The 20,019-nt window shown below is 37.6% G+C and overlaps 1 protein-coding gene across 5 annotated transcripts in view; it reads right to left on the bottom strand.

The window, feature by feature from the left end:
• Positions 1-411: 411 nt before the first annotated feature.
• Positions 412-20,019, bottom strand: part of LOC120412535 (mucin-17-like) — a 171,454-nt gene continuing 151,846 nt past the window's right edge. For all 5 annotated transcript variants that reach the window (XM_052708426.1, XM_039573031.2, XM_052708428.1 and 2 more), the window contains one exon: positions 412-4,145. In XM_052708426.1, the coding sequence (XP_052564386.1) occupies positions 1,973-4,145 (2,173 nt within the window). In that variant the 3' untranslated portion in view covers positions 412-1,972. The remainder of the gene's footprint in view (positions 4,146-20,019) is intronic.

Below are 20,019 nucleotides of genomic sequence, written 5' to 3' on the forward strand. Positions count from 1 at the left end.
AAAAGAAAAAAGGAAAAATATTTCTGGGCTTAGTTGTATAAAGAAGCTACTTTTTTAGAAAGAGAGAGAGAGAAAGAGATAGAGGTAGAGAGATAGATAGAAAGAGATAGAGAGAGAAACAGATAGAGAGCGAAAGATATAGAGAGAGATAGAGATAGAGAAAGAAAGAGATAGAGGGAGAAAGAGATATAGAGACAAAGAGATAGAGAAAGGAAGAGATAGAGAGAGAAAGAGATAGAAAGAGTTGTCTGATGAATAGATGCCTAGGATTTTTACACGTGACTAAAAAGGAAGATGAGGAATTCGAGCAATTGGGTTATGTTAGATCTTTTCGTACTTACCTCTTGATTGAAAATGTTTAAACTATATTTTACCAGGGAAGTCATCAGCGTTTGACAAAAAAGAAAGCCATCAATTATTCATCAAATGATTTTCGATCAACGTAGAAATGAGCCGCTATCGACTGTGTAAGTATATTTTGTTGCTCTTGCTGGGAGACTGTTCGACATAAGTGTGCTTGCTGCTGATGCTGCTGCTGTATGCTTCCAATTTCTCGCAAACATTTTGTGCTTGTTTTGCTACGCTACAGCTAGTCACATTTGTATCTAGTACAAGAATATATTTTTATTAGAATATATAATACATAGTTAAAACTTTTGGCAAATATGTTGTTTGATTTGTTACGATTTTTTGTTTCGGCATTTTTTGTGCTGCTATTTTCGAGTTTTCCTGTGCTCAAGGTTTACGGTTTATCTTGTTACGTGGCTAATTTGTTTAAATTAAATAGTTTTTTTTTGAGTGATTAACAATGTACACACTTAACACTTATAGCCCAACGAATACCAACGTTCAGGGGAACCCACATTCCAGTGAAGGGTTTGGTTTCGATTCTTAGCTACTATATTTACAAATATCGTTTTCAATGATCGTTCGTTTTGAGAAGACTGTTGCTCGGTTAGAGAGGCTGAGTTTTGAATAGTTTTTGTTTCTCGCACTATTTTTATATAATAAAAACATGCATCAGTTGCACAGATTTGTGATGTTTCCGTTTGCTACTTGCACCCCGGCAAAAATACAAAATTGTTCTGTAATTTATTACTTTTTGGCACATACATACATGTAGTGTTTCGCTTAACCATAATACATAGCTTTTTGATTTGCTTTTCCATTATAGACACATGCACAGAGTTTTTTTTGTTGTAAAACTTATTAATCTCTTCCCAGTGACGATTTACATCCGTGGTTCAGATATTAAAACTTTTTTTTTCCATTTTTGCATTAGCAAGTTACATAACAACACACACGTAAACTTGAGTATATGTACAATTTGGGTGACGCACACTAATTACAATTTGGGGGTTACACTTTAAAAACACTTTATATTGGCACGGTGACTTGCTGAAACGTGAGGCCGGGAAAAGGATCTAATAAGAGGGTTGATTTGACCATTTTATCAGTCAAGTGATAAAACTAAATCGAGACAGCGAAGATCAAGGTTAGGAAAAGAAAGTATTTTTAAAAAGACTAAAAATACTTCTTCCTGTTGTGCGTTGTAGAGAAAGAAGAAGCAGATTGTTAAAGTGGTTAAAATATCACAGTTACTAAGCAAATTGTCATGAAGTGAATCCAACAAATTAAAATACTTTTTTTAAAGGGTTGTGCGCGCTAAGTACTCCTCACATTTCCCCGCCAACTAGATTTTACGCCGTTTTCGAGGTTAGAAAAGTGACAGTTCTCACCCAAGTGCCGCCGCCACGGCGTAAAATCTAATGCGTGCACGTGTTTTCCTTCTGGTTTGTTCGCTAAAGTAGTGCAGGTGGGGGTCTTCTTAACAGCTAGATCGTTGTACCACTAATTCTATACTTTGTCTATACACAATTGCGCGTTCCAATGTTTAAATAATACTTAAAGCTGATTAGGGGGGGGGGGGGGGGATTAGAACACTACCAAAGAAGGGAGGGGGCGGGACACTTTATCTTTTGTGCTTTAGCTGTCGCATGTTCAGCACTTTGTAGACGTCCTGCGAAGAGACTTCTTTGTAGAAGCTCTCGCTGGGGCTCTTGGAGTTGCCCCGGGGTGCTACCGCCGACGCTGGCGAAGTGCTTCCGGGCAGTGGCTGTGGCGCCGAGGGTCTCCATCGGGTGGCACTGCCATTGCTTTCGGGATTGCTGCTGGTACTGCTGGTCAGTGATTGATCCCGCACCAGTGGCATCCGGGACCAGAACCGGAGAAGCATTGGCTTCTGGCCGGTCTGGTCGACCTCCCAGCCTGACGGGAGCCACCAGAACGGAGGCCGCTGGGTTGTACTGTCGGGGGATTTCTTTGGGAAGATGTCTGGAAGCCGGTTAGAGGTGACCCGGTTGGAGACGGAACCCGGGAAGCGGACCATGCTGGCGCTGTTGCTGGCAGCTGGAACATGATCGTCGTGCTGCGACGGGAAGCGAATCCGGGAGTTCTGCTGTTGGTGGCGCTGCTTGTTTTCGGCGATGATCTCGTTGATCTTCTTCAGCTGGTCAACGTAGTTGTGATCGGCGACGGTTGTTGAGGGGGCAGTCGACGGTGGCGCCGCCAAGTGGTGGTACACAAAGCGGTTGTTGGTGTCCATGGTTTCTCGGAGCTTGTCCTTCTGCTCCTGCCGGTGGATCGCGTCGCGATTCTTCTTGTCAGCTTCGGTATCGTTCATGACTAGCAGCGGCAGGGGCGTTTCGGACGTTGTTTCCGGGGTGGCTCGCGTCGTGCGCTCCTGCTGAGTGTAGCTGGCCACGATGAAGGGCGGTGGCGTAGCTCCAGGTGGGCTGTACCACTTTGTGCGCACTGGAGTGACGATCTGTACGGGTTTGGGCGAGGGCGCGCGTCTTGAAGTTGTTGGGATCGACGGGATTGTGTGGATTAACACCTTCATGGTGGTTGTGTCAAGCGGAGTGGTGCTCTCGGTAGGATCCGTACTCGTACTGCCCAGTTCCACCGTTGTAGACACCGTGCTCAGCGTGTCCGGTTCCGTTTCGAACCCGGACATGTCGGTAGAGGGAAGTTCTGTCGTAGAAGACTGGTTCGTATCGAGTAGCAGTGCTTCGGCAGCCAGTTCCGCCTTCAAACCTTCCATGTCCTGGTCGGAAGTCCCGGTAGTCGTAGCGAACAGACTCTCGCTGGTCATCTTGTCTGAAGCTGTGACGGACTCCGTTGTCGCGGTGCTGCTGAATTCCTCAGTCGTCACCGGGCTCACTGTGGTAGAGACAAAATCAGTGTTGCCAATCGCCACAGTACTCGTACCGCTCGTCGTACTACCATCAACGCTTGTTGCATCCATCGTGGTAACAGTTGTTGGAGCAGCTGCAGTGGAAGAGAGAACAATCTGCTGAACAATCGTCCCGTTGCTTCCACCGTCCAGCTCGAGCTGCGTCGAAAGGGTTCCGTTGGGGAGACTCTCGAACGCGAGAAAGGAAATATCGGTCTGACTTTCGGCAACAGTTTGATCCATAGGACGCTTGCTGGTTTCGGCAAGAAATGTCTGGGTCTGCTGCGTTGACACCTGCTTCAGGTCTTGACCCGTTGTCGTCGTCAAAGATGACGGCACGTCCACCAGCATGGTATCGTAGAACGATTCCGCTCGCTTCGGCGGTTCCTCCACCGGCAGATCTATACTGAGCGGCAGGTTGACCTGGAACGGCCCGGACGTGTCGTACTCGTAGTCGTAGTCTTCGCTTCCACCGGCGTTCGATGCACCACCGCCATCTCCAAGCAGACTCTGCAGCTTGGTCAGCACGATGTCCGCCGGATTAATGTTGGACTGCACCTGGATGCACTTCCCGTTGTAGTCGACCTTCATGTCCGGTGGACACAACGACCCGTTGAACCCGTTCAGCTGGGGCGCAATGAAGATCGATTTGGGCGTGATTTTTTTCGCTTTCCCCCCTATCCCAGGCCGGGAATCCCCGGAAAGCCATGCCGCTTCCCACGTCAGATGGTCCGGATTGTTGTCGAGTGGTTTCGAGGTGATTGGCAGCCCGGCGGCCAGTGGTGCCAGCAGGCAGGAACAGCAGCACAGCAGTGCGACCAGCGACAGGGAGCAGGACATTGTTAATTTAGCTCGCTTTTTCATTGTCTCGATGCGACGAGAAGGACTCACTGCATTTTCCGTTGGCAATCTGAAAAAGGGGTAAAAAGAGAACAACGTTAGAGAGCGAGGCCGGAAGTTTGCTTTTTTGGGGCGACGATTTGCCAGGATTGAAATTTATATTCAGTTCAATGCTTTTGGGCACGCTCTGGCCAGCAATCGAAGGGAAATGAACTCTGAGCGCGTGAAAAATGGTCAGTTAGTGCTTTTCGAGTCGTCACAGTGTGGTGTGGTTTGTACGGATCGTTTACGCGAATGAAAAGAAGCGAAATGAAGTTGATTTCCGCTATGATAGAGGATTTATGCACTCGTGTCGATGAACGTGAGTGAGTTCGCCGTTGGTTTTCGTTTTTTCGCAAGGGGTTGAAATTGGAGCACTTTTGGGAATGTTTTAAGCATTTGCAATTTAGATTGGTAGTCTGTTGAAATACTGTTCAAAAAAGCTGCTCTTTACAGACAGTAAGATTGTTTGGAAGAAATCTTGAAAGTGTTCACATTGTTTCTTATAAACTTATTTGACGCTCTTTATTTTAAAAAATGCATTAGTTGCTTTTAGCATTTTCAGTGAATAATCCTGGATTTATTATTTCCTCGAGTGCTTCAGAGTATTTGCACTTGTTTATGTTTTTATCTCGCTATTTTGAAACACTTTTTTCTGATTTTTTTTTGTCTGGTTAATTGATAGGTAATAGGCAACTGCTAATTGAAGCATATTGAGGGGCTTTCCACACTTGGATACTTTTTTGAAATTGCAGAACAAAACTTAGTAAAAGAGGCAAAAAAACAAAAACAAAAAAAAGGGGGTAGGTATGATGGCTAAGATGAAAGCAATTTAGTTTTATCTCACTTTTGATCTCAAAGTTTAAGATATTTTATGTTTTTTTTAGTTTTTTTTTAGTAATCAGCTAAATGTAATAATTATTATTACATTGGTAATTAATTATTTTTCTCTTGCATAGAATGGGACCATCCATAAACCACGTGGACACTTTTTTGGGAATCTCTTACCCCCCCCCCCTTCGTGGACAATTGTCCATACAAAAAAAAAAACTTTTTTGTATGGATCGTGGACAATCGCCATACCCCCCCCCCCCCCCCTAAAGTGTCCACGTGGTTTATGGATGGTCCCAATAGAGAGAATTCTAGTGCAGTGATTCAAAAAAGACTCACTCAAATATCAATTTTATACATCAATTTAAAGTAACAAGAATAGATTATAAGGATAAAAAAGAAAATGTTTAGTTTGAAACGTATTTAAAATGTATTGCAAAACTTATTGAAATAACTTTTGAACACGTTGATTCCAATGAAGCAAAGAAAAATTAGATTAAAAAAAATGGGACTTCCGGGATTTGGGAAATGTTATTCGATGGGATAATCCGGGATTTTTTTAACGGAACGAGAAATTAAACCTCAATAAAAAAAATCTTTCAGCGAAATTCGTACGGTTTGTATTCGTATCGTATTATATCATGGTATTCTATGAAAAGATTTGTCCAAATCTCATTCCAAAACAGAAATCAATGCCAAAAGTCACCCGGTTACAATTGCTGTTGACCTGTTCCGTGGTCAGATCCGACCGAGTGACGGATGTCGGTTGGCGCACCACGCGCGGGAAAAGTTGTCAATCAGTGCCGAGTGTGTGACACATGACGCGGCACGTGTAGAGACGCACCACCACCGCAGGAAAGTGATTTTCTAGGTCACAAAAGTGAGCGCCGCTGATGCACGCCACAGCGGGAACATTTCGATTTCATTTCGATCTTTCAACGAATCACAGTTGAAAAATAGCTTTTAATTTGGCTACACCTTCTAAAAAACGTTTATTTAATATTCAGGATGTGTAGGAAATATTGCAGGTTAACTTAAAAAAAACTGAAAATCTGATATTTTTTCCTCAGTGTAAACCGGCGCAGCATCACGTAATTTATCGATGGAATGGATCGGATCCGATGGCGTCCATCCCCATGATAGGTCTCGGATGGACAGATAGCAATTGCAAGCAAAAAAAAAAAAACCGGTCGATGGTGTCGGATTGCTGCCCAGTGGCATTTACCGATGTGTCCCACGGAATGACCGAAGAATTTTAGTTATTTTTAGAAATTTTGCTTTTCCCTCCCGCTGGTCACCCAATGGGACACAATCGGGTCATGCTCCTGGCGGCGAGAACGGTTGGCCAAGGACAGGTAATTCCGAAATCGTTTATCGCTCGCGACGAATGATTGCACTAATTGAATATTGTGTTATACCCATTTAAAACTTGATCACAACAGTCGCAATTCGATTCCGGATCCATTTCACCATCAAAAATCACTTTAAAAACCACACAATATCACTTAACGGTTCGCAGCTAACTAAACAAAAATATATCAATTACCGTTGGGTGATGAACGAAAACAAACTCAGCCGACCAAAAACCTTCTTGATTCTGCCCATATGGCTCAGGCAAAGGTATTTCCTGGCTGTCTGTCTTTGTAGTGGTTTGTATATATGCTTCAGAATTGCAACAATCCCTGGATTAGGACAATGCAAGGCGCATAATTACCTGGTTATGTGCGACAATTGCATTGGGATAATTGTACCTGGTCTTAGCAACCACAGCAGGTCGTCATCACCAAGAAATGACTTCCAGAAATTACGTTGCGGAAATTTCAGTTATGCTGCATGTGTTGGTTTTGTTAGGAAATCGTTTTTTTGTAATACAGTCGACTCTCTGGTTGTCAATATCCAAGGGACCGTCGAGGAAGAGAATCATCAGTTTACAGAACGATTCAAAATGAAGACTCGATTGAAAATATTTTTTTCTTGATACACTCAACTCCCGGTGGTTGGTCACTTTTTCGTTTGACACTTTTTTAGTTTGTAACCCGTTGGTTGGTCAAAGTCAAACTAAAAAGTGATGAACTGTCACTTTTTACACGGCGCTTACGCACACTATCAAAACAAACGTTTGATAGTGTGCGTGAACTCCATGTAAATGGGGTGTCAAACTAATCAGTGACCCCGTTCGTTTGACAACAGTTGGTGTAAAACCATCGGGGTTTGAGTGTACACAGCTATGGGAGAGAATCATGGCAACGTCCATCAAACAAAAACAAACTTATGTCAAACACCCTTCAAAGCTTCGTTTCGCCAAGAAAAATGTCTATGCAAGCCATGAGAAAGTGAAATTATTGACAACCGGAAGATATTTTTAAAGCAAACAGAATCCAAGGGACCGTCGAGGAAGAGATCCTTCAAGCAAGGGAAAATATCGAAGAATGAAGATAATTGAGGTATGCAGATTGAAGGGACTGAAGAATTCATCGATAGATGGAGAATTATTGATATCGAGAAGATCGACAGAGAGTCGACTGTATTTCTTGACTTTTTTGATTAGGTCCTAAAAACAAATGTAAACATTTAGTGTATCTTTCCTACACTCAATGTCTACAATAGTTGATAGGACCTAATAAAAACAAGTCTAGATTTGTTCTTTTTTACAACTTATTATTTTTCAAGATTAAGACCGCAAACTACCCACAAACGCATAATTGTCGAATGTTGTAAATGATGATAACATTTGCAATAGGCCGTAACCGCCATTACGATCTCCGACACTTATTTAATTTTTTCTCTAAAACAAAGTGAATTTTCATTGTTTTTTCGTAAATTTAAAGGAAATGCAGATGAACAATCTAAATCATTTTTGAAGAGCATTTTTCCTAAATTGAACGAGATTTGGTTGAAAAACTACTGTGTTTACAAATGGCGGTACAAAAGAGGTTTCCAAAAATAACAACATATTTACAACGACCTCAACGCAAGTCTAATTTTTTTACGTTTGATAGAAGAATATTTACAAATTACCCCGCGATTTTAAATTTGTGTTTTTTTTTTGTGTTAGATGAAACTTTGGTCTTACATTCCATGTGTCAAAAAAAATTGCAACATTAGATTTGCCAAACAAGGCTCCATATAAATGTTCGGGCTAGTCATACAAAATGGGGACCTAAATATATGAAACGTGTGAATATCTGTATTTTGGGGGTGGGACTTCTAACCGATTTGGTGATTTCGGCAAAGTTGTAGACTATAATAAGGACTATTCAGAAAAATTAGTAACATTCTTAAAAAACCATCCATTTATTTTAACATTTTCCGTTTTAGGTAAATATTTTATAAAGGAAAACCATCCGATAATCCGATCCGAAAAATATTTTTGATAAGCTTAGAAAGCTCCTACAATATTCTCTCAGAGACTCACAAAGAATTCGAATGGATGAAAATGAGTTCATCTATGTGTCAAATTAGCCTATAATTTTCAATTAACGATATCTCGAAAGCAGAATTTTAAAATTTGGTCTAAAATGTGATGCGAAATGCGGAAAAGCTTATGTTATGCTTGAGTTTAGATTTTTTAAATTATTATTATTGAAAACATCCGAAAATTTCACAAAAAGTTTATTTTTTCAACAATGAAATCGAACCAACAGTAACTGAGATATTGACAGTTGAAAGTTACAGGCTAATTGATGACACTTAGAAGGTAATCATTTTCATCGATTCGAATTCTTTGTAAGACTGTAAGATAGAAACTAATTGTCCAATTTTCAAAGTCTCAGAGAGATAAATTATAGAAAATTTTCTCAGCTTTTCAAACACACTCGGAGGTGCTTTTGTTTAAAAAATATATTAAATTGCAATAAAAAACGAAAAAAAAAACGAAAATATATACCCAAAAACGGCTTTAACTTGAGAACGGTACATTTCATAAAAATGTAAAGTATCTTTAAATTGCAAATTTTATTCGTTTTTGGAAAATATTCTGTCAGTTTTTTCCAACAATTTCAAATGAAAAACACAACTTTTCAAACATCCCTGTCTCCGGAACCAGATGTTGTACCAACAAGCACTGTGGATCAAAAAAAATATTTTTAGTCCCAAAACATAACCATATAAAAAAAATCGAAATAAAAAATACATATTTTGGGAATTGAACTCATAGTACTCATCTCCATACTATTTCGTAAATGTATGAAATTCTGTATCTTTAGAAGGAATTTTCTGATCTGAAATTAAATAACAAGGGTTTTAAAACAAGGGTACTGATTTTCAGTTCAAAGATCAGAAATCACTCACTCATCACGGAACGAATCTTTGCCGACTGGAGCGTACAACCATTCGCGAGCGAACACGACACGCTGGCTGCCAGCGGCACTTCGTGATTTTTTTTTCTTGCTGCATCCTCCAACCCGAGTCGCACACGAATGTGCTCAGAGAGAAGAGAACCTAAAAAATACTAGCGTGGCGCTCACTTGGCCTGCAATGCAACAGTTGGCTATCAATTAGAATTTGGCGTGGTGGAAATTGCTGCCAAATGTGTCTTTGATGTTTTGTAAACAACAAAATTGCAAAATATTATTGATAGTATTGATTTTAAGCAATTTGTTAAATAATCAAAGCAAAGCCGATCGCAAACTATTTTCAGTCAGTTTTGAGCTACTTAACAAAATCGGTCTCTCTGAACCATTCCCTGTATTACCCGATTGGAATGATAGAAATAGCAAAGAGAGAGTGTATAGTCCACTATGGTACATTGGGTGGCCAAGTTTCAAAAAAGTGACCTTCTCCAAATATTTTTTGGTATTTTTTTCTCGAAAGTAAACATTCTAACTAAGAAAAATCCAAATTTTCAAAGCTCTAAGTTTGTTCATTACGGAGATACGCAAGCTGAAAGTCAAAAAATGGAGTAAAAAACAAGCGTTTTTCGTAAAAAAGGCTGATTGTTTAATTTTAACATAGCTCAGCCATTTTAAATGTTTTATTAGGACATATATACATTGTTGGAAAGGTAATGAGATAAGCTTTGAAACTATTAATAGATAAAATGATGTTTCCAAACCAAAAACTGAAGTTTTCATCGAATAATTGGAGCATTTTTTTGACAAATCATATTTTTTTGTGTTTGTTAATCGAGTACTTTTTTTGCTAACCGATGCTAAACATGAAACTAAGATCACTTGAAAGATTGGATTATAATCTAACATTGCTGAAATTTCCAGCCTGCGATTTTTTGCGTTTTCGGAGATATGCCATTTTGAACATTTACGTTTTATCAAAATTTGCTGCAATCTACATATGGGTCATTCCATCTGAAGCGGAACAGCATTTGAAAATTACCCTCTCCGATCCTGCTCAAATTTGGCAGAGCTGTTGATACTATCAAAACATGCAAGAATCCCGAATTTCATCCAAATCGGACCACCCCCTCCATTTTTGTACCTCCCCAAAAAAATGACTTTTTGGCGATTTTTGACCAAACCTCCTAGTTTCAAACGACGATAACTCAGGAACCACAAATCTCAGAAGGTCGATCTTAGACTCAATTTTGAAGGAAATTGGACGTAGAATCCATTTCCGTGATCAAAATGTTGATTTATTTATTTTTTCTACCTGTATTGCGCAATTGAAAACATTAAACGGCCGTATCTCAAAACACCCCAACTTATTTTTTTTATTTGACCTCACCATCGTGTTCCCCGGCCAATTTTACATAAGAATCACCTATCGACAGAAATGAATATGTTTCGTTCCAGAGATATCGAATTTTAAAGTTTTGTGTTTTCGAGATTACCTGCATCAGCTTCATTCGCCGCATCTGCTAGAAGCACACAGGCGGGCTGATCAATAACTGCTACCTGGCCATTTATTGAAATAATATTTCATCATAAATAATCTTCATCAAATTGAGCAAAAATTAACTGTATAATACTGTAGGAAACTGAAGTTTAATCACAAATGTTTATCTGCTCAAAAAAATTAGTGAAGTGAATTTCTGTGTTAACCCACTGGACAGAGCAATGACGACACACAGTAAAGGGCAGAATTGGATTCCGACGGAGCGAGAGGAAAATGCAATTCTCGGATTAGTTTTCAAAAAGCCGTAAGAGCCATTGTTAAACAAAGTCCTTTTTGCATCGGTATTCGACCTACTTACGAAAAACCAATATCAAAATGCTCGAGATTGTTCATCTACACGTCCTTCAAGTGCCCCAAACTTAAAATAAATGAAATTTTGTTTCATTTTCTAGAAAAACGAAAATTAGTGTCAGAGGTCACAATGGCTCTTACGGCTTTTTAAAAACTCACCCGAGAATTAATCTTGTTAGTAACACTGAAAAATAAGTGCACGATACATTATTGAGTAAAAATATGAATTAAAATGAATAAAATGTGTTGATACGTTGTACTCTAGTGAAGGACGATCACAAAGAGTAGGAAAAGGATTTCTGGAATGTATAAAACTGAAAAATGTAAGAAAATCACAAAGTTTGTTCTGCTGCAAAGCGGCTAATTCTCCAAATTTAGTTGCGATGATTTCGACACCGTCCGAACAACAGTGTTTTTTTTCATCTATCATTCTTGGATTCTTGGAACACAATACGGCTGCTGTCCTCACGTATAAGGATTTTTTTAATTAAATGTACCTTGACCAAAATCATATTTTAATGAAATGGAGCTGGCTCACTATATAAAAATTGATTTAATATGATCAATCTAAACCATAAATCAGAATTATGGTAAAGTGTCAATAATAAACTATAATAATAATAATAATAAAGCAGGTTTTGGGGTTTTTGCTGAATGGCACTATTTTGCTCCACTTCATTAATTTTTTTGAGCAGATAAACATTTGCGATTAAACTTCAGTTTCCTACAGTATTATACAGTTAATTTTTGCTCAATTTGATGAAGATTATTTATGATGAAATATTATTTCAATAAATGGCCAGGTAGCAGTTATTGATCAGCCCGCCTGTGTGCTTCTAGCAGATGCGGCGAATGAAGCTGATGCAGGTAATCTCGAAAACACAAAACTTTAAAATTCGATATCTCTGGAACGAAACATATTCATTTCTGTCGATAGGTGATGTAAAATTGGCCGGAGAACACGATGGTGAGGTCAAATAAAAATAAGTTGGGGAGTTTTGAGATACGGCCGTTTAATGTTTTCAATTGCGCAATACAGGTAGAAAAAATAAATTAATCAACATTATGATCACGGAAATGGATTCTACGTCCGATTTTCTTCAAAATTGAGTCCAAGAACGACCTTCTGAGATTTGTGGTTCCTGAGCTATCGCCGTTTGAAACTAGGAGGTTTGGCCAAAAATCGCCAAAAAGTCAATTTTTTGGGGAGGTACAAAAATGAAGGGGGTGGTCCGATTTGGATGAAATTCGGGATTCTTGCATGTTTTGATAGTATCAATAGCTCAGCCAAATTTGAGCAGGATCGGAGAGGGTAATTTTCAAATTTGCACTTTTTCGTGCACAGTTGAGATGGAATGACCCATATGCGCCCGTTTATTTCACTTGCTTTGCTACCTACTTCGTGGGCATCGTCGCTTCAAAAATCAATACCTGGTTTCAAGAAGTTCGAAATGACTTTATTGGAATTTTCTGTTGCCTACATTTAAAATTGAGTACCTTAGTCAAAATAAGGTATTCGTACCGAAGTTTCTCAAGCGAAACTGGAGAATCTCAGTTTGATACCGAAAAAAGTATTCAGCAAAATGTTGACTTAGCATGATGAATTTCTGCGATCAATCCATGAAACTGATCCACATTTAAGTTCTATGTTGGTAAGTACAAAACATCATAAAAAGTACCTTTAACATATCCTGAAGCTGTCACAAACTCTATAATCAAATGAATTTTAAGAATATGGTTTGTATTTTATCGTTTTACTTCATAATTAATATTGTGGATAAAATAATTTTTTCTGTTATTTGATTTAATAATTAAAATATTCGCAATTTATGCCCATAAGGGTGGGAGGGGGGGGGGGGGGTCTCAAGTTATACGGCATGGACTCACAAAAAGAAACACACAACAGGAAATAATAAATATTTGACTTAAAATGAATTTATTACGTTTAACAAAAATTTGTTGGTGGGGAGGAGGAGAGGGGGGGGGGGGTGAAAGAAAGAGGAGGGAGGGGTTGTGTCCTTAAAGTGGGGTGGGAGCTTATCCATAATTTAATAATATAAACTTGCAATATAATATATATGCAATTCTGTTTCACTTGCAAATGTATGAAAAGACTATTTATTATAAACAATCAACTATTGAAAAACATGAAAAGTCATAAAAATCGACGTATATCATTTCAATACCATACAATTACCTAAATTTGTATCAAAAAAACATTTAAAAAGCAAAAAAATAATTTGGCCGCCTGTTTGTATGGAGATGGCCCATAGTGCAGTCGCGAGTGATTAAGTTTTTTTGAGCAATCCCTTGTTTAAAATGCATTCTACACTAGTTCTGTTATTTTGCAATAATTAGTTTTTTAAAAAAAATGTAAGATTTGACGAAAACTTTTAAAAATTTGTACCAGCCTAATTTGATTTGTTTGATTTGATTAAGTCTCATTTCAAAGTTAGTTCAAATAATAGTTCCTCGGAATGTATTTTGCTCTAATAAAAAACTGTTCTACGGTCTTTTCTTTTCTGGGTCAAATGGAGGGAAAACTAGTTCCACTTCACCTCATTACCCTTTCCATACTGTTGTTAGTGCTTGCCGAAAAATAACTGGCAGCCACTGTGTCAACACAGTACGCATCTTAATTACCCCAATTTGAACTCCCTTCTTTGCTTCTTTTGCGCGTTCTCATTCAACAATCAAAACAGTTTCCCTCTACAGTGTTGCGTGTTAGGGTAATTTTGCGTGAAATTCCGCAACACAATCTTTGAATAATTATATCGAAATTATATGAAGCTTAAGAACCAAACCGAAATTACTTGAATTAGGTCAGTTTTTTTTGTGAAAGAAATCTCTGTTTGACAGTAGAACATTCGTATAATTTTAGAATTTATTTTTTGCTTTTTTTTACGAAATTATTGCAATTATTTTCAAAATTAACATTCAATCGCCAAACTTTGGAGTGCTCTGCCAACCTTCCCCAATCTTCAAACAAAGTGTGACTTCCGCTTGGATGGAGGAATTTACGGCTTTAATTAAAAGCTCCCTGAAAAAAGTTGTCAAAACCGTCCAAAATCTTGATCCGTCCGTTCGTCATCCTCATCGGCATTCGCCGGAGGCCGGTTCGTTGGCATTTCGATGAATGACTTGACCAAAGAGCCACACTAATCTGGTTATGTGCGTGTTTGTGTTATGTGTCAGTTTGCTGCGTAAGATTTTTGATAAACGACCAACTGGTTTTCACGCGGCGGCAACGGATAAAAGTTTTTTTTTGCATCCACAGCCAATTCCACTCACTCTCACTGTCGTTGGTGGGATATATTGCGCCAGTTGAAAGAGAAAGTGCATACAGGAAACTTGACCTTGTGCCTGGTTTAAAGCTGGCCGCGGTGTAACACTACCGCACCGGGCTATACGTTACCAGCAGCGGTCTGGCCGAGGGTCCCGAGAAGGGGTCGGTACCGTAACCCGGGAGTGTCTTTGAATATTTGTGGATTTTTTTTGAGTAACACCGCAAGAAGATATAATTTTGTTAATAACATTGAGCTTTTCGCAAGTATTGTTAATTTTTTTTAGTTTTGGGTAATTCTCCGCCAACTCACACAGCAGTTACCCCGAACCCTCTTCGATTTGCGTGAAACTTTGTCCTAAGGGGTAACTTTTGTCCCTGATCACGAATCCGAGGTCCGTTTTTTGATATCTCGTGACGGAGGGGCGGTACGACCAGACGTGCATCGGCACTCAATAGCACTTGACAGTTTTTTTAAGGCCATGGCTTAAAAAAAAAAACCAAAAACCGCGATTCGAGAAAATCGCTTGCAAAAAGTGGACAACTTGTTTCAATTCCTATTTAAAAAAGAAGCTTGACTGATGGTATTTTTACTGATGATACGATAAAACACATCATTATCCCCAACTCTGCTTAAATGCTTCTTAATTTTTGTTGATTTTGTCAATAAAACTCATAATTTAAAAAAAATCGTTATTGGGCCCTTTTAACTTTCCAACTGTTGTTCATAATGAGCCCTTTCTAAATGCTATTTCAAAGAGAGCTGAAAGGGCACTAAAGCGCTGTCACCGGATTGTTGTTTTGAATGATGTTTACGGGCCCTTTTGTTTAGTTAGAAATAATGAGGAATTCAGTAGAAATTTTGATTATTGCCCGAGCATGGGTAAATAACAAGGGAAATGCGTAATAATACCTTTCTCTGGTATCAATACCAAATTTTGGTATTCCTGGACCCTTTAAAATTTGTCTTAAGGATTATGCGAGAGCAAAATGTGGTATCATACCAATTTAAGGTATTGTTTTGATATTGCAAAATTGCAGAATTTGTCAATGGTCGAACACCACATTTTGGTATTCTTTTGGTATTACAGTATTTTATCAAATTCCTCTGCAACTATGGGAAAATTTTGACCAATTTTGACAAAATAATTAATTTTGCGCTAAATTTATGTCTCAAAGCGAATGCTTTCATTCAAAACCGGAAATTTCAAACTTAATTTTAAACATTTTTGATATACCCCCTATAGAAAAGACTTGAAATTGTGGAAAATATTCTAAGTCAGGATGGCACATTTTGGTATTATTTTGGTATTAAAGTGTTTTATCAAATTCCTCTGAAACTATGGGAAAATTTTTACCAATGTTGACAAAATAATTAATTTTGCGCTAAAATCATGTCTCAAAGCGAATGCTTTCATTCAAAACCGGAAATTACAAACTTGATTTTAAACATTTTTGATATACCTCCTATAGAAATGACTTGAAATTGTGGAAAATATTCTAAGTCAGGATGGCACATTTTGGTATTATTTTGGTATTAAAGTGTTTTATAAAATTCCTCTGAAACTATGGGAAAATTTTGACCAATTTTGACAAAATAATTAATTTTGCGCTAAAATCATGTCTCAAAGCGAATGCTTTCATTCAAAACCGGAAATTTCAAACTTGATTTTAAACATTATTGATATGATGATTGAATATTGAAAGGTTTCATCAATTTTCTCTGAAACTATGGGAAATTTGTTAAAAAAATTTTACGAGTTAATTAATTTTGCGCTAAAATGACTTGAAACCCAAAAATGTTAAAGATGATTTTAAAAATTAGTGTGATATACCCACTAATATTTTTTTCAAAAACGTTGTAACGGGATAACCAAATACTTTGAAAAACGAGTCAATCGACAGATTAATGAATTTTGGTGAATTTCAATTCAGTTTCATTTTAATAATACTTATTTTTCAAACTTGTTACTTTTCAGAAGCTTCAAGAACTTCAACCACAGGCCGTTCATCAATGACAAATGCATTCGGTGTGGTGAAGAATATCACTAATAACAACATGGAATCATCAGGTGAGTAGATTTGGCTGTTGCATATGAATAATTTCCGTTTTTTCACTAACTGCAACTGCTGCACTAAAAAAATACCAAATTTTAGTATTACTTGTTCAAATACCAGCGACCATAATGTGCTCTTGGTTGCCCAGTAATAGATGGTGAAATAGCATGAAATCATACCTAAATCATGTATGTGAAAGACCACAGAAATACCAAAATATGATTTTCCAAGGGCGCGGGAATACCTAAAAATAAAACCATGGCAATACCAAGTTTTGGTATTCAAGCAATGTTCAAAAATCCAGAAGACCTCAACTTGGTATTGAAATGGTTTTATTTTGAGGTATTATTTTACCCTTGGAATAACATGGTTTGGTATTGTTGTGCCCTTACACATACAAGATTTTGGTATGATTTCATGGTATTTTACCATCTATTACTGGGCAACCAAGGGCACATTTTGGTCGCTGTTATTTGCCCAAGTAATGCCAAAATTTGGTATTCCCGTGTTATTTACCCCTGCTCGGGTGGTGAAGTTTTGTGATTGAATAGTGTAGATAAGGTATGTGAAACATAAAAATTCTTCAAAAGTGTACTGAACAGCAGCCGCGGGACCGTATTAAATATAGTGTTTGGCGAAGTTTTTCTCTGCAGAAATCCTAGGTGAAAAGTAAACCAAACTTTTTTGAAGTGAATTAGCGTTAAGAATGTATGAAGAGTTCACATTATAGCACAAAAAGTTCCTCAAGTGCGAAAACCTAACGAAAAATAAAAGGGCACATTTGAACTTTTTTTTTTTGGTTTGCAGTGAACATGTTTATGTGCCCTTTTGTGTTTTTGATTTTTTTCAATAGGAAATTGTTTGTTATCAATCTGATTCTTGGAGGGCATGTAGGGAGTGTACTAATGAATGGAATAGTGGAATAATCCCGAATGTTTACGTTTTGGTTTTGTGTCCTAATGAAATGTTTGGCTCGAAGTATGTTTTTTTCATTGCACTATGAGGTTTTGAACGACCGAAACCTTTACCTTCACTTATTCGCTAGTTTTAGTGATGAAGTTTTGAGTGCTAAATAGCACATTTAGCACTTGAAATTTTTGTGATATTCAAATCACTATTAATTTTTTGCTAATCCAAATTGCATAGTGAACAACGATTTTTAAAAGCATCAAACTAAAGTTTGTTTTGATGCACAGTCAAAGGGACTTTTATGTAAAATTAGACGCCTGATTTGTTGGCGTACTCAGAATTCCGAAAAAACGTATTTTTCATCGAAAAAACACTAAAAAAGTTCTCCCATTTTCCGTTACTCGACTGTAAAAATTTTTGGAACATGTCATTTTATGGGAAATTTAATGTACTTTTCGAATCTATATTGACCCAGAAGGGTCATTTTTCATTTTAAAATTTCGTGTTTTTTCTAACTTTGCAGGGTTATTTTTTAGAGTGTATCAATGTTCTACAAAGTTGTAGAGCAGACAATTACAAAAATATATATATATAGACATAAGGGGTTTGCTTACAAACATCACGAGTTATCACGATTTTACGAAAAAAAGTTTAAAAAAAGTTGGTCGTCATCGATCAGACACGGACGACGAAACAAATAGAAACGCAAAAAGTAACTTTTTCAAAACTTTTTTTTCGTAAAATCGCGATTGTTATCCGCTCTTAAAAATGTGTGTCTTCCATCATTGGAAAACTACTCCTAAAACCCACAATTTTTATATTTCAGGTTTGTAGCCATGGGGTCGGAGACGAACATTTTATTTTTCGATTCACAATTATCGACCAGTAAATGTGGTCAATGCCATTTTCAGAGGTATTTTTTGGACAATTTTACAGATAACACTATCAAATTAAAAGGAGAGTTTCAAACAAAAAGCCATTCGAAAGCATGCGCCATAAACTGCTTGGGCCCAAAATATGAAGCTTTTCCAAAATGTATTTCCCGAGATATAGCCGTATTAGTGTTTTCGACTTATTTTTGCCCTATTTTTTCCCATTAATTTTTTGGTTTTATACAGAATCATATACAGAACATCAAATTCGAAATCCCGGCTCGTTGACGCTCGAAAGATCGACAAGTCGTCAAGTCGAAGCATAAACGCCAGCACATTTACGCTAGCGCGTTTTACGCTGCGCATGAAAGTGTTCTTTCTGGTTTCTCGACAGAGTGCAATATCGGTACATATTCTTTTAGTTAATCATAGACTAACATCAACGACTGAGTACCCTTTGTTTTTTTCTAATAATGTCAATCCGATAAGTTTTTCTAAATTAAATATAATTATCTTGTGACCCATAATGTAATGTAATTCTGAAATTAAAAAAAATGCATTCGAGATTTTGCCTAAAAAGATTCGAAACTTTAGGTCAAATTGTAACTGGGTGGTATCATTATTTTTCTGAAAAAATAATTGTACCAATATATTTTTCGGAGTTTCATCATTTTGTAAGAAAGGCTCTATTTCACCTCTGGTGATATTGAATCGGGTTTTGGGTTAATATTTTTTGTTAAGATGCATTTAATTTTTATTTAAGGTATTTGTTGAAAGCACTTATTTGTTATTTATTTTTGGAATTTTTCATAACAATTTTTCATGGTTTCTAAAAGTTGAAAATCTTTTCAAAATTACATGGAAAATTATCATTCTCAAACCTATAATTTGTAACAGATCTTGGTTGTATAATACCCGGGGTCGATAAAAATTCTCTGTCAGAAAAAAATGTGTAATTTTTGCTGTCGGTACCAGGTTCTAACAGAAGGGGGGTATTCGTTGAGAAAATTGTACTAATTGTATAAATTAATTTACAAAGTAATAAAAAAAAGCGATCACTATTACCCCGGATTACGGTACACCACCTGGAGACTCTCGCTAGCGTTCAGCTTCGCTAAAGTTCAGTCCAGTATTGGAGATCGTGTTAGTGTGATCTGAACAGGTAGCGGGGACGAGCACGTGTGTGACGAAGGGGGAGAACCAGCTGAATACGCCAGAAGATGTCAAGAAGATAATTAATATGTCGTAAAGATTCATCTTTAAGCGTTTTTCCTTTGCCTTTTTGAATGATGACTGTGGCGCTGCTGGTGCTGGTACGCATTCCCCGTCCCCGCTGAGATCGTTTTGACATTTCGAAGACATGTTTATATACTTCAAGAGAGTCGTCGTAAGTTACTTGGTGTTTCACTTTCAATATTCGTGTGTCGGATTTACTGCCGTGAACTTCGCGTGATAAGGTTGTTTTATGTGTTTGGCCTCTGCTTTTTTTGTTTTTAAAGAAGGAACATGATATACGCACTACATGTTTTGAAGCGAAAACATTTTGCAGAACCATGAATCATAAATCATAAACGGACACTTATTATTGAAAATTGTGTGTTAAATGATTGTGGAGAGTCTTGTTTTGCTTTCTTTTTCAAGGTTGGAAATTAAATTTAATATTCTAGGGCAGGCACAGGTTGACGCCCTTAAGTTAAAATATAATGTTGTCCTTGGCCTTCAATTGAGAATCTTGTTTTGAAATAAATGCTGAACAAGTTTTATGTGTTCCCATAGCTTATAACAGCAGTCTATCATGTGTCTCCTCTGAA

Source organism: Culex pipiens, chromosome 2, assembly GCF_016801865.2.
Source record: "Culex pipiens pallens isolate TS chromosome 2, TS_CPP_V2, whole genome shotgun sequence".
NCBI classification, from domain to species: domain Eukaryota; kingdom Metazoa; phylum Arthropoda; class Insecta; order Diptera; family Culicidae; genus Culex; species Culex pipiens.